This window comes from Electrona antarctica (assembly GCF_951216825.1).
Source record: "Electrona antarctica genome assembly, chromosome: 1".
Lineage (NCBI taxonomy): Eukaryota > Metazoa > Chordata > Actinopteri > Myctophiformes > Myctophidae > Electrona > Electrona antarctica.
In genome coordinates, this window is record NC_136806.1 from 20,468,035 (window position 1) to 20,483,898 (window position 15,864).

At 43.3% G+C, this 15,864-nt stretch overlaps 1 protein-coding gene across 2 annotated transcripts in view; it reads left to right on the plus strand.

Annotated features, from left to right (window-relative positions):
- Window positions 1-15,864, plus strand: part of atp8a1 (ATPase phospholipid transporting 8A1) — a 158,743-nt gene that overhangs the window by 11,327 nt on the left and 131,552 nt on the right. For both annotated transcript variants that reach the window (XM_079509325.1, XM_079509326.1), the window contains exon 2: window positions 12,383-12,497. In XM_079509325.1, coding sequence (XP_079365451.1) covers window positions 12,383-12,497 — 115 coding nt within the window. The remainder of the gene's footprint in view (window positions 1-12,382; window positions 12,498-15,864) is intronic.

Here is a 15,864-nt window from a genome sequence, read left to right on the forward strand (position 1 = left end):
ACAAGTAACAGCGTCTTCGCTATATTTGGCGGCTACCGATAGTGGAAGAGATTGCACAGAAAAAAAAACACACACACACACACACACACACACACACACACATTAACTGTATATATGATGATTTGGGGTGGTACAGTAGAGGGACCCCCACACGGTAAAACTGTCATTTCTCGACCGTTTCGAACGCGAGGTGGCTCGCCAGAACTGGGCCGGCACCCTTCCACGGCAACTTCCGGGGACCTTCCGGAGACCCCCACGCGAACTTGCAACACTCACTTCACACGGGTGTGATTTTTGCCTACTATATGACATTCCCAGTAGTGTGTGTGTGTGTGTGTGGGGTGTCAGCTTGGGGCATGGGGTATAAGCTGTAATGGCTTGACATTTCCTTTTGTCATTTTAGTCCCATTTTTCTCATGAGTAGTCAATATTTCAGATAAAAAGTATTGTCACAGTGACTCCGCTGCTCCTCCCATTCATTTGTACATTGGCGTGGGCCCGGTGGTGCTGTTTGCCCGTGCCCTGCTACTATTGAATCAACAGCAGTGTGGGTGTTGGCTGTGACCATCCCACGTGTATCTTCCTCTACAGTTTTATTGACCGACCCATGAGTCTCTCGGCTTCATTAGAGCTCGCTCGATACCACCATGGTTAGATTAGGGTGCTGCCTGCCTGGGCCTTTTTATGGGAGGCCAGAGAAGGCTCATCTATAATTTTGATTAGCCTCCGGTTGACCATGACTTGTGTTTATAAGAAAGTAGCATATATTGGTATGCCTTAGTCATGCAGGCACCTGGTAGTTAGGTAAAATTAGCAAAAGTTGTGGCAAATCTGCAAAAGGAATGCTTACCACTAGCTTTCTTCACAGATGTGTTCATAAAGGTGTCTACTATCACAGAAAAATGTGTTCCAAGCCAACTCCCTTGGGAAACTTTGTGGGAGCCAATCAAAGTTGGGGTACCTGAGCTTAAGTGAAAAATCATGCTTGTGTGAAGTGAGCGGTGCCTTTCATCACAATGATTCACATGTCTGATGATGTCAACAACATGATGTCCAATCATATGAGCACAATCCGTGCTCAAACGGACAAAGACATACAAACAAACAAAGCTGTGCAGCTACACCGCTCAATCTAATCATGTTGATCTCAGGATCCACATGGGAACCGCGTCGCTCCAATAAAGACCACACTCGCAATTTCCCAGGATTGCATCTTTCTAGTTTGGTTTGGTTGCCTGATCAGTGCCCCCATTGACTTCCATTAAACAATTAAAACGATGTGACAGAACATTAGTGGAGGTACTTATGTGGCTAGCATATTGAGCTAGTGCAGACACACACTGCACATAGTCACAGACAGACTTGCTTTGAGAGTTAGAGGGTTAGTGTTGCAAGAACAAGTAAACAATATGAATAAATGGTCGCATACGTAAGTAGAGTGCAAAGAAAATTAATTAATTAGTGCTACAAAGTAATTAGGATGCTCCTGACTATCCAGGTCAAGACAGGCTGTTTAGGGAAACATGCCTTGGGATTGGGTTACTGTTGTTCCTGTCATGATGCCACCACAACCATGATGACTGTTATGCAGGAACTGTTCTAGTCCAGTAGCACACTGCATTATCAAACTTTTTTATCTCGGCACAGGAATGTAGCATGATGTATGAAAGCTGGGGAAACTACAAGTAGCTGATCAGAAATTCACATGCTGAACTGGTTATATGATGATGGCTTTCCTTGGATTTTGAGCTTTCAGCAGTTAAACTGGCAGACCTAATGACCTTATTTATTAAGATACATTGTGACTGCACTTGAAAACCTTTCATAGCACTTATTTGCTGGCAATTTGCTCTATTAAGGGTATAAAAAGAGTTGGTTATTATAGCAAACCTATTGATGTACAATGTTTTTCATTGTGATAAATATCACAGTGTAGAAAGTGCTATCCTCAGAGGAATCACAGAAATGATTTCCTATGTCTGTTGGTTCTAGAGTAGACATGATGACGGAGAGAGGGAGAGAGAGTTGGATACTGGGAAAGTGAGTGGAGTGCCAAGCCATGCTGGGCCCAGTTTTCCCCCCAGTGGGCAACCCCTTCCGAAATACGTGCCCCCTTGTGACCATTGTTCTTGCCTTCTGTCTGTTGGCTGACACAGGCAATAATCCTGGCATCTGGCCTGCGTCCAAACTCATTACGACACTTGGTGGCATTGATCCCTCCTCCGGAGGCTTCCCCTCCAGAGCAGTGTGGTGCATGCTGCTCTCCATGTCCACTGAGCTGAAACAACCACCGCTTTATACTAAGTTTAAGGACCTCTGTGTAATAATTAACTGTCTTATTATTATTGCACTAATTTTACCCCATCTTTCACATGCTTTGAGTTTTGTTTACTGTATGCTACGAGTTGGCATGGATGACCTGGTTCGTGGGAAAACCAAGAAGAAAATGGTTTTGTAGAGAACCAATTGAAAACATTGATGTCAGGGTAGTTCAGCCGTGACTTGCTTGCAGCTAATGAAATTAAGTGTGGAGCTGTGTGCAGTGTCCACATCCAGTGTGGAGCAGTGTGCAGTGTCCACATCCAGTGTGGAGCTGTGTGCAGTGTCCACATCCAGTGTGGAGCAGTGTGCAGTGTCCACATCCAGTGTGGAGCTGTGTGCAGTGTCCACATCCAGTGTGGAGCTGTGTGCAGTGTCCACATCCAGTGTGGAGCTGTGTGCAGTGTCCACATCCAGTGTGGAGCTGTGTGCAGTGTCCACATCCAGTGTGGAGCTGTGTGCAGTGTCCACTCCACATCCAGTGTGGAGCTCTGTGCAGTGTCCACCTCCACCCGGGAATACTAAGATGTGTGCAGTGTCCACCTCCACCCGGGAATACTAAGATGTGTGCAGTGTCCACCTCCACCCGGGAATACTAAGATGTGTGCAGTGTCCACCTCCACCCGGGAATACTAAGCTGTGTGCAGTGTCCACCTCCACCCGGGAATACTAAGATGTGTGCAGTGTCCACCTCCACCCGGGAATACTAAGCTGTGTGCAGTGTCCACCTCCACCCGGGAATACTAAGATGTGTGCAGTGTCCACCTCCACCCGGGAATACTAAGATGTGTGCAGTGTCCACCTCCACCCGGGAATACTAAGATGTGTGCAGTGTCCACCTCCACCCGGGAATACTAAGATGTGTGCAGTGTCCACCTCCACCCGGGAATACTAAGCTGTGTGCAGTGTCCACCTCCACCCGGGAATACTAAGATGTGTGCAGTGTCCACCTCCACCTGGGAATACTAAGAGAGGCACCCACTGAGAAATGTATGTCAGTGGCTCTTGTCCTTTATCCACGACAATGTGTGTGTTTGGCAGAAGCTGAGCAAGTGAAATGTGTTCCAGGAGGTATGTGTGTCATCAGACAGTTTAGCACAATTCCAGATTAAAATCTAAGCTGAATGGCTCAGATGAGAACACACACACAGACGCACACAGACACACACACACAGACACAGACACACACACACACTGTATACGTACTGTAGATGTGTGGTGTACATTTTAATATCGATTCCTTTTTGAGGCGATTATGATTTTAGATCGATACAAGTCACAATACGACATATTGCTGTTTACATATCGATATAGCTGGAACGTTTCGATTCCTTGATAAAGTTACAGCCCTAATGGATATAGAGATAAAGAGAGAAATCAGTACGATCTAGAAAGGTGTGTGTGTGTGTGTGTGTGTGTGTGTGTGTGTGTGTGTGTGTGTGTGTGTGTGTGTGTGTGTGTGTGTGTGTGTGTGTGTGTGTGTGTGTGTGCGTGTGCGCGTGCGCGCTTGGAAAAAAAAGAAAGTGGTTTGATATGAAGCTGCAATGCAGGTACACTGGAAAGCCATTGTCCGATATGGATCAGAGCTTTATTGATCACTGAGGGGAAATGTGCACTTTAGATTTGAACCAAATTAACCATTATATCTCTGATAGGCCTAGATTGGGTATGGACACAGATGTTATGCTGCATTTTCGTTAAATGGTTAAAATATTTTCTTAATCTTATGGCATTCATATACCGGTAATCAACAAAACTGCCTAACTATGAGTCACACTCCCAACCCTAGGTTCAGGAGGTGTCTGTGGTCTGCCACTGTCATGCAAAGTTAAAGATATTGCAAACAACGCAATACAAATTGTCGAATTCGCCAAATTGTGGCCACCCTGGCATAATGGTGTTGAGGGTGTAATTATGTTCAGTTATGAATGCTTGCCTTCAACTAAAATAATATGTAGTAAATATTTGCCCCAGTCATTGGGGTAAATCACAAATGTTCGGATCTGATTTCTTATTCTTATACTAAACCTCACTTTCACCCATGTCCCAGAGCACACCTGAGTTTCTTTGTGTGCAGTGCACCAATGAATACATTCAGCTAAGAACAACAATAATGAAACAGACAACATTCGTGGAAATACTCGTACAAGTGTTTTCGTATCAAATCTGATCCTGTCATGAATGAGCACCTGAACCTTTTTTTCCCCCTTCTTTACTAGCATGTTTCATTGTAGTGTTTGAGGAATGTACCTCACCTGGAACCTTTTGAGAGCAAAAACCTTGGTATCTCCTCACCACATGTCAACGCACTGCTAAAAAGAGGGAGTGAAAGGGCTAAGTTTAGCAATAGCAGCACCAACCGTTAGTGGTGCAATGCACCACCTGGCCTTCTCCAGCATACCGGCTCCCCACTGTGGGGGCTCTTTCACAACATGGACTGGAGACACAAACATCAATCACCGCTGCTAAGCCCACTCCTTTGGCCTGCAATTTCCACATACCTTATGCTGCAGTCATCAGTTTTGCCCACACTGCTGATTTAAATGTGTCATTGTCCCTTGTTAGTCTTTAATTACTTATTTTGTTGACATTCAATGATGCCTATGGTGCGAATGTCAAGACACCTGCCTGATTATACCTGTATGTATAATCCGTTATTCTTCTACTTTTCAAACTGGTATTTCCACACTAGTTTATCTGTAGCATATCTGCTAGTACTGAAATAATAGTAAGGGCTAATTTATATTTTGTAATAAACAAAATAGTGCATTTTCAACTGAAAGAACACGTTTTTCAGCCGAAAGTAATGAGTGCTTCATTCTGCCATTTCTTCTTCAAATGTGGAAACGGTCCTGGTTCCACCACAATTCAAATGGTTGGCATTTGGCAAAAAACACTGTAGGCTTTGCCAACATTCAGAGTCGTTCATCCAGCCCAAGGTCGGTGAAGAAGCATATTCTATCTTGGCTTTGAGTCTGTGTCCTTCCCTTCACCTCCATCTGGGCAACTCTGTCACTCACTCCTAGTCCTAACCAGCTGTCTCTTCACCTCCATCTGGGCAACTCTGTCACTCACTCCTAGTCCTAACCAGCTGTCTCTTCACCTCCATCTGGGCAACTCTGTCACTCACTCCTAGTCCTAACCAGCTGTCTCTTCACCTCCATCTGGGCAACTCTGTCACTCACTCCTAGTCCTAACCAGCTGTCTCTTCACCTCCATCTGGGCAACTCTGTCACTCACTCCTAGTCCTAACCAGCTGTCTCTTCAGGTGAGCTCTTGGCTGCTTGCACCACATTGAGACATCTTCCAGATGATTCAAGGGTAAAGGAGATGTTTATCTTTCTAGTTTTGTCTGAATGTATAGGCATCTTATAAGAAGGTCTAATTAGTGGTGAATGTATAGGCATCTTATAAGAAGGTCTAATTAGTGGTGAATGTATAGGCATCTTATAAGAAGGTCTAATTAGTGGTTGCCACGTCATTCAGTTTTAGTTTTTTGCCAGGTTTCGCACCTGGCAAAAAACTAGCCTGGCTTGCATTTTGTGTTCTCTGATATAAGAATGTGTATTACTTTCTTTCTTCCCCTTCCTTGCCATTACTTGCAAATCATTCATGTATATGATATATATTATTCATTGCATCCACACCTGCCGCTGATTCAGATTGTGAAACTACAGCTCGTTTCTAGGTTTGTTTTTCCTTTTTTCCTTGATTACATCGAAGTCTGAGCAAACGATACCATCACTTACATATGGAAAAAACATCTGTTCTTGTCTTTCCAGATTAGTATCACATTGTATAGAACCCCCCCCCCCCCCCCGCGCGCGCGTGTGATTAATACGATAAGACGGAGTCACTGGGACAAAGTGTGAAAAAAGATTAAAAGAGGATGCCACACTAGTGCCAAGAGTTTGTCGAATAACCACTTCAGCCATACTGTATAGTTATTAGCTACAATGGCCAATCTAAAATCAGTCACGATGAGACGTGTTGTGAGCTTCAAGCTTGTAATTCGTATTTCATGCTGTTTTGAAATCTTTTGACATTTCTTTTAACGTATAATGATAAAACGGGACCAAAATAGGGACACTTAGGGTGACCGTTGTTAAGGGGTAGGCAGACACCAAGGTTCAGTTGTTGCCTGGAGCGGTACTCTTGACTTGATGCTAATCCAATAATCCACCTATGTTCTTTCATCTGGGTGGGTGGTTGCATAACAGGACTGGGATAGCCCACCCACCCTACTGTATGTTGCCCTGAATGACCAGAAGGACTATGGCGGGATGGTTATTTTTATCCCCAGAGCACATGCTGAGAAAGTGAGAGAATCACAGGCCAGTGGTGTGAATGAGAGAGGTTTGGCAGCAGGCATTGCCTTCTAATCCTGCATAAAAGACCCAGGAAAGGGGACAACATGTGGCGTTATGTTCATTAGAAGGTTGTGTTAATGCTTCACGATACTGAAGGGGGCAATTATATTGAAATATTTTGTAATTGAATTATACTGTTTGGTTTGCAATCTGATTTTATTGTCCGCTTATATAAAGTGTACAAATGTTGAAGTTGTGTTAATGCGTGTGTTGTTACATGTATTATTTCATAATGGAGCCTCTTGCAATTTAGGAATTGCATTGACTGACCCATATTATTGATTTGGGTAGTTTGCATGAGTGAGAATCAGTCAGGTGAGAATGAAACGGTGATAGCATAAGGCTTATTATCCTGTCAAAGTGACCCTGAGAAAGAGACCAGGACCCCTATCTGGTTGCATGTTGTAAGTTGCACTGGATCAGAGCATTAGCTGTAGTGTACAGTATACCCCAAATCAGGAAGACTCTCAAACAACACGTTGCAGCCCTCCACTTGGTTTCCTCTGGAATGGAAACGGACGAGGCAGGCGGGGTAGGGGCACGAGGTTGGGGGGGCACATTGCAACTGGGGCATATCCGGTGAGCAAGGGCTCTGGTTACAGAGGCCTCATGACGCTGTGGTTTGTTGTTGTTGATGATAGGCAGACAACTGCCCTCCTGACGTCTCTTCTCCTCCAGAAGGGTACTTCCCTTTAGTCTTCGGAATCCATCAGATGACTGGTTAAGATTTAACCCCGAAGGTCGCCATACCCGTCATATGGCGCGTTGTAAGGTTTATATCAATTCCAAGCAGCCGAAGCTCAACACTAACCTTTCGTGCTGCCCATCATGAGGATCAATGCGCGTGCCTCCCATAAGGATCCACTTATTGTCGTTTCTTTGCTGCTTGTTTTCTCAGAAAAATACTCCAAAGTTGTTGTTTTTTGTCCAATCCGCCTGACGTTCAGATGTAAATAGTGATTTTTAATCCCATCGCGCCCGCCATATTACCGCTTGTGGTGAAAACTAAGACATGTCGGCTGCTGCTCGTACAACCTTTTGCTCCTTCTCTTGCTGTATTGGGCTATATGAAAGTTCTAACTCACGTTTTATGATCCTAGCATTTATTCCTGGCACGGGATGAATACCTTACTTGGCCCTTGTATGGAAACTATTGCCCACCCATGATGGACCTGACTAGTCCATCATGGGTGGTACTGAGATGCCTCTCATTCTGCTTCCCACCCTCGCATGTTTGGAAAGATGATCTGGAAGGAACCGTTGGAAAATGCACACAGCAACTTGAGAGGCTCTGAATAACTGTTGACTACGCACGCACGCACGCACGCACGCACGCACGCACGCACGCGAGCGAGCGAGCTAGCTAGCTAGCTAGCTAGCTGGCTAGCTTCACACGAGAGGCCAGTTCTGCGTAGGATACTGGATATTCTAATTAAAATATCGGGATTACATAATGTAAATCTGGCTTAAATCGTTGGAATTTCCTTTTCTCCTTTTACAAGATTCAGCATTAATATACCGTTGTGGGCGGCCATGTGTCCTTCTTAGAGCAATAATATACCTTTTTTTTTACGGGATGTTTTCTTTAGTCTTTTTCCTAAGTGAGTGACTCTGCTAAATGTAAACCCCTCTTCTTTAGCCAGTGTCTTCGGGTGTCAGAGCTTGTACTTTTGTGGTGCCATCCCCGGCTGTTCCTTCTAACCACTGTACCATGAGGGCAGTGCCAGTATTATTCCTGCCTACTGTATTCTCTACTGTATGTTCTGCATTGTTATTGGGGAGCCGAGTTGTCTCCACCGCTCTCTGTCCTTTCCACACCATTGACTGCTGTCAGAATAGAGCAGTGGAAAGTGGTTGGAAGGGTTTGAGGAGAATACCCCCCTCAGTCTATTCTGTATCCTGGCCCTCATCAGCTCTCTAATCTCCTGAAGTATAAAGTCATCAACACTTTCCTTGGAGAGTCGCCTGAGACCCAGACCCGTAACATGTGTCATTATATGAACGTTGTGAAATTGTACACCGACCATGGTTCAAATGGGGTGAGCTTCTGGTGAGGCAAAGCTTCATCTGCAGCTAAATGGATAATTGCCTGTTGGATATATGTTTTTTTTTCAGGTGTTGTCTGTCCTCCAATATTGGAGGACAGACAATCCTCGTAGCCAATCCTCATATATATTCTCATTTTGTACCTGGCGAAGACCTCAAAGGTTGAAATTTAAACTTCCTATTAAATCAAAAATTGGAGTATCAAAAACTGTGTGGATAGATATAATCCATTGTTCTTTATTTATTTTTTCCACCCATCATTTTTGCCATACATAAATTGTATTTAGTTCAATTGCTTCATGGCACATGGGCACACAAGTCAATAGAAAACTCTACGTAGCTGCAGACATGCTGGTATGCCATGCGACTAATTTGGCATGCGAGTGGCATACATGCATAGTGACCCAAAGTGGCTGAGATACTGACCCGGATCCAGTAATGAAGGAACTCTATGCTCTATCTAAACAAGAGAGAGCACACCGACCGAATTCAAAGTGGGATGCAGCTTTGTTGACTACATCGCCACAAAATCAAACACGGTGTAGTGTAACTAGTTATTCGTGGCAGTGTTGCCACTTGCTATGTCCTAGTTTTTGCCTTCCGTTTAGTATGAAAGGACTGTTAAGAGAGCGCTACTGTGTGTGTGCAACTATCAGCCGATTGTAATGGAAGAGAGATGGCTCAGTGGAAAAACACCCACAATTAATTGTAAAAAACCTCCCAACGATTAGGTGCCGATTCCATTACGATTACTAAATTGGTTGGCAACTAATTGAATAATCAATTTGATTATGATTAATCGTTGCATCCTTACTCAACACAGCAAACATCCAATCTGAACATCAACTTCTTTGTGTTCAAACACAGACGCTCCTCATGTTAATTCCTGGTTTAATCTCAGGAGCATTGGATTTCGCATGTTTCTGACGACGAAATGGGATTATTATTATTATTATTATTTTATTATGGATTACTGTCATTATTGTAATCTCACACTTCATATAGCACACACCATACCTGTAACTTTCATTAGCCCTAAAAAAATCTTCCAGGTGCCACTAGGGTGCGCCCCCGGGGGCCCACAGTTGAATACCCCTGGTGTGTACACTCTGAATAACAAATGGATGAATTACATTTTTTTATATATATATTTGTCTTTATGTTACATGTTTTGGCCGCCTGGAATTCTTCAAGATCAGGAAACGTTTGGTTCTCTTTGTGTTCACCCTGTGATCAGTATCTCACACAATTCCTGGCATGCTTTTTCAGCATGATACTTCCTTAATGTTAACGAAGTCCACACCCACAACACCAGAGGGAGTGCAACGAACCATGTACAACCCAGATTCGGCACAAACAAGGGACTAAATTATTTTCGCTCTTATACCACCAAAATGTGGAACGCCCTACCAACAGTCATTAAGACATGCAAATCCCTTGACTCATTCAAAACCGCTCTCAAAGGGCACCTACCGACGGCTGCAATTCGAAACTGGCCCCCGTAAAATCTGAATCCCCCCCACCACCCACCCCTTTTTCCCCTCACTGTATATGTTTCTTTTCCCGTTTTACCTCCTTTATGATGAATTCCTGTTCTGTTCCTTGGCTATATAGAAGTGTCTATTTGTACGTCTCTAAATGTTTTGATGAATTTAACAAGGTGGACCCTCTTGTAAACAAGTTTAATGCTTAATTGGGTCGTCCACTCACAGTCTTTGTATTGAGTTTGTACTTGAAATGTACTGTAATTCTGGAGGAGGAGGAGACTTTATACCGATCACGCCTTCAACTGTTTTTATTTGTTTACTTTGATAGCCCATTTGATTCATATAATTGATTTTCTGTTATAATAAATTAATTGCAATGTACAGTGAATATACAGTAGTAACATATCACAATGTAGTCAATGGTAGAATAAAGGGTGTGTTTCTGTGCAAACACAAAACAGAATAAACAGCCTTTCACTGTAGAAACGTTATGAGAAGAGGATGAAGGAACTGTGTGTGTACGGTGTAGTGCGGATGGTACCGCATATACATACATACATTGTTACATGATTTGCCATTGTGCAATGCGCATACTCACTTCTATAATCTATAACTTCTATAATGTCGCAGCCATGCATTTTTCCTACGACTCTTCGGTCGTCTCAGTCTAGAGGAAAATTGTTTGCACTCCCTTAAATGCTCCCAGTTAAAACATTGAGTTCAATTTGAGGAGACATGCAACCAAAACAATTGCAATTTCAAGCCCTGCACTCTAATGCACAAATCCTCTCTGACAAACACGCATACACACGCGCGTGCACGGGTGCGCACACCCACCCACCCACCCACCCACACACTGACCAGTGACCACCATGCCACCTGAGTCATTGTAGGATGGACGACCCTTTGGTAATGAGTGCTCTCCCCTTGGGTTTGCCTTCCTCATGATAGCATTGTTTGAGTTGAATTGAGTCCCGTGGACAGAAGAAGCTGTCATCATTTTTCCAAGTTTCAGCAGCTAAATGTCTTCCTCTGTGCAAGTGTTTGACTTTGAGAAATGTGGAAATACTTTATGGTCTCTGTATTCTTTTCTTTTCCAGTCTATTCTTTCGGTGGCCTTTTCTTCTCCGTAAACAAAGGAGAAGGAGAGGGGATGACATGCAGAAAATGTCGTGAGCTGAAATGAACTTGGTGACTTGGTGCTTGATGGTGCACATATAAACACATTAGAGTTGGACTGCTGAGACAAAAAGCCACCATGGCATCCAGATGTGCTGTGTAAAGCTACTGTGCATTTTAAAAGATTACAAGCTGAAACATCTGTCTGCTTTGTGGTGTTATATCATGTTGTAATTTTTTTTTATGAATACATAAATAAAACTAGATAAAGTTCCCCTCGGGGCACAGGACTCAGGTTGTGGCCTCCTGGTGGCGCTATAATAGGCCAATGTGAAAAGTGTGCCATTTCTAATTACGCCTTGGATGATTGGATGATTTGAGGCATTTTGGTCCAAAAATGTGTTTTGCAAAAATCCACCTGTTGGTGGCGCTATAACAGGCCAATGTGAAAAGGGTGGGATAATTCAGCCTAGTAGGAAAGTCTGTGAAAGATTTCACGTAAATTGCACGCTGCGTTCATGATTTGAGGCTTTTTGTTCAAAACGGGCCAATCCTGCAAACTTTGAAAGCCAATGTTAGCCAATTAGGATGGAATAGGAAATATCGGACAGATCCGGCTTGAACAGTAATATATATATTTTTTATATTTTTCAAAAGTCGCCCTCCTGGTGGCGCTATAACAGGCTGTTCTGGAAAATTTGGCAGAGGTTCATCGTTGGCATCCAGGGAGTGTGTGTGCAAAATTTGGCATCGACCGGGTTAACGGTGCCGGAGATTAGCTGTACACAGACGGACGTGCAAAACATACTCTCTCCCCATGCCTTCGGCCTGGTGGAGACAAAGATGAGAGCAGATTTTAATGAATTTGAATTTCCTACAGGTTGAAAATGGCAAGTATTTAATAGCTTTTGGGGGGACTCGATCAAAATAGACTTATGCTCTACTAATTCACATGGGACTAACATGGGAGCATACAGGAAATTGTAATTTCTGAGATTATCTGTAATTTTCAAATATATATATTTTGTGCCTTTTCTACAGGGTATGAGAAGACAGAGGACACCACAGAAAAGACTTCCTTAGCTGACCAAGAAGATGCCAGACTCATATTCCTCAATCAGCCGCAGTACGCAAAGTTCTGCAACAACCGTGTCAGGTAAAATTGATTTGAGAGGTCAATACCATAATTTTGTTTGAATACATTTAAGTCATATTTTTGCTGCTCATGGTAACAGTTTATTCATGAGAATAATGATTAGTGAGAGAAAATGTTACGGATGATTTTTTTCTGTCCGTTGCCACATTTTTACTGAAAAATCTGTCCTAAGAACGGTGCTTTTGTTGAGTCATGCACATCCCTACTATTATTATTTTTGTTGAGTGACACGTTGAGTCTTTGATAATTAGGTTCTATATTATAATAGAACATTATATTATATTATTATATTGCGTCGTTGTGCAACATTATGGAACATGCTCCACCAACATTTTGCTCCTGTATGAGAAATATAACATGAATTGAATCCCTCTTGATTCTTGGTGAATGAAGACAGGAAACATGGCCGTTTGAGAAGTGTAAGCAAACAGGGTTTTTATGGCTTGATAGACATGTAACATGCAGCTGGTGACCGCAAAGGCACCTGATCTCGAAAGCCACAAAAATAGGTTGCATACCAGACAGTCCGTGTCAGTCACACAAGGGGTACCCTAAAAATCTGCCACCCAACAAGGCAAGCTCACCTTCACTGTACAATATCGCCTGTTCAAGTGGCACTACTGCTAAAATTAATCACTAGAAAGCACTAAGCAGCAGTATACTTTTGAACATTACATTATTCTCTGGCGTATAGGTTGCTATTTGTAAAGTTCGCTGCTATTTTTGAACCTGGCAACGTGGAAGCTCACGGGCGAAGGGTGTTTTCCACATTGACCCGATGCATTACTGGCCTTTTCCCCTTCAACCCTACATAAGCCCCCGGAGGCACAAACAAACCAGCTGAATTGAGTCATACTTAAGCTGTGGAGCCACCACACAAATGTCAACCTATTTCAGCAGTGGCCTGGAGGTACTGTAGAGCAGGGCTTCTTAACGTTTTTAGTCGGTGACCCCCACAAAATAATCATATTTGAACTGGGGACTCCTCACCCTGACAAGCACTTGGAATTGTAGATGACAGTGAAGTTCACTCTCATCTGGGGACCCCGCAAAATCATGTGGGGACCCCCCCTATGCCCAAACATTCATACCAACAACCTCTAAATAGATAGGCTTTGGGCCAACACCATTCAGTAGGTTTTTGTCCCAGGAAACCAACTGCTGAGAGCACTTTAGTTTTATGATTTATTAAGAAGTAACTTACTGTAACTGTGTTGCTTTGCCATCGTCTAATTCTAACAAATGACATATTAGTGAAAATGTTGTTCCTCATGAAAACCTGTGGTCTCCACGTGTGGCCCACTTTGGGCTCCACTGCTTGAGTAAAGGACACCAGCGTTGGCTGAGTACAGATATACCATGCTAGGCCAATATAGTTGTAGCATACAGCATAATTTACAGTACATACTGTAGTTGTAGCGCTAAAAACTTGCTTACGGCCATACCACCCTGAACACGCCCGAAAGGTCAGGGCTAGGCTAGTCATGCAGGTTCTAATGCTTAGAAAAGGGATTTTCATGTGCCATGCATGGGGCCTGCAGGCTGCCGAGACGACCAGGATTGATGTCATCAATGACGTCACTAGAATCAGATTCAGCTTTATTTGCAGGTGTGTAGATGCATGCTTTGTAGTATTCTGTGAGAAGAGAGAGATTAGAGGTAGAGTGAGTGACTTATAGTGTTGATGCGCTGAGTCTGTGTGCTCTCCGCTCAGCTGAGCTTTGTTCCCCCGCATATTATATATTTCGCTGCAGTAATCTGATCCCAGGTCAGTGTAATCATTGTAGTGGTTCATGCTTTTCTCTACCAATCAGCGCTGAACACTGGAATCTTCTGGAATCCTGTATAATGATGGACAGAACAAACTGAAGGTCCGAGATAATGGTTTTACCGACGGGTCTCGGGGTCCTGTGACTCCTGTCGGGTATTTTCATAACCAGGGGACCAGTGACGTGCTAATATACAGTACATATAGCCTATGTGACAGCAGGTATATGCATGATGTTTAGAACATTAACGTCACCATTTTGGGTGCCGGCCTATTTGGGGCTATGCATGTCGGGACTGATGCAAGTCGTTCCATTTATACCACGCTATACTATGCTTCTTCGCTGGGGCGCCCAAAAGGGTGATGCTAATGTTTTTTTCAACATGTACACTCTCAGAATTTAATAAGTATTTGAGGATTTTACTGTGTAGATTGAGGACCCAGAGATACACTGTATATGAAAATAAACTCAAACGCGGGGGTATGTGGCCTAATACCGAGCTGGGGTCAATTCACTGCTCTAATACCTTTATTTGGCTTGTTTGTTTTGGTCGTGTAGCAGCTGGCTTTGCAACTGCAGCTGATGCACTCAACTCGGAAACCCTCACTGTTTGACTGTTCTTTTTCTTTTGAGGTGGTTAAAATGGTTCATTGCATGGCAACTGCCATCTGAGATGTGTGAACCTTCCTTTACAGATAATAATAGTGATTGGACACATGCAAGATGCACACCTCATCTAAATAGTTTCTTGTTTCAGCAAAATAAGTATTTCTAGATATTGTTCTCAAGGCTTCTAGACTACAGTAGTAACTTAATATATCACACTTTCACGTCCTCTCTCAAGCTAAGTAAACTAGGAACCCACAAGTGTTGGATGTAGATCAGCATCGGTGTAGTGTTTCAAGTGTTTGTACAGTACTGTGGTCCATCGGTCCGACGCCCTATTATCCAGAAGTCCCAATAGTTCTAAACATTTTTGGTTGGTGTCATGTTGGACCAATTGTGCATCGGACAAAATGGGCCATCGGATTAATAGCATGGCACCCCTGTGGGTAGGCATGTCCCGAAGACGTTTTTGTCCTCCCGATCCGATTCCAATCATTTTATTTTATCTGACAATTCCGGTTTTTCCTGGTATTGGAGCTAGCCCCTCCTATATTCAGCTTTTAGTGTAGATTTCCCTCCTACACAAACATTAAATTCCCATTGACAATGAATGGAGAATTTTACATCATAGTGTCTGAGCAAATCGGCTAGTGTCTATTTTTGTCCTACACAAACATTAAATTCCCATTGACAATGTACGGAGAATTTTAGGTCACAGTGTCTGAGCGAATAGGCAGACTAGGCATAGTGCATTAACGGCATGATGATGATTAGAGCGCCCTTCACTTCACACGGGTGTGATTTTTATAGAACACATAGCCATATCACAATAGTACAATATCCAAAATCACAGACAATATCCAGTCTAATAGCATGATATGGATTTAATATTGGTCCCGGTCACGTTTTTTTTGCTCCCGATCCAATTCCGATCATTTGAAAATGGTGATTTCCGATCACGTGCTCGGATCAACCCTAGCTGTGGGTCAACC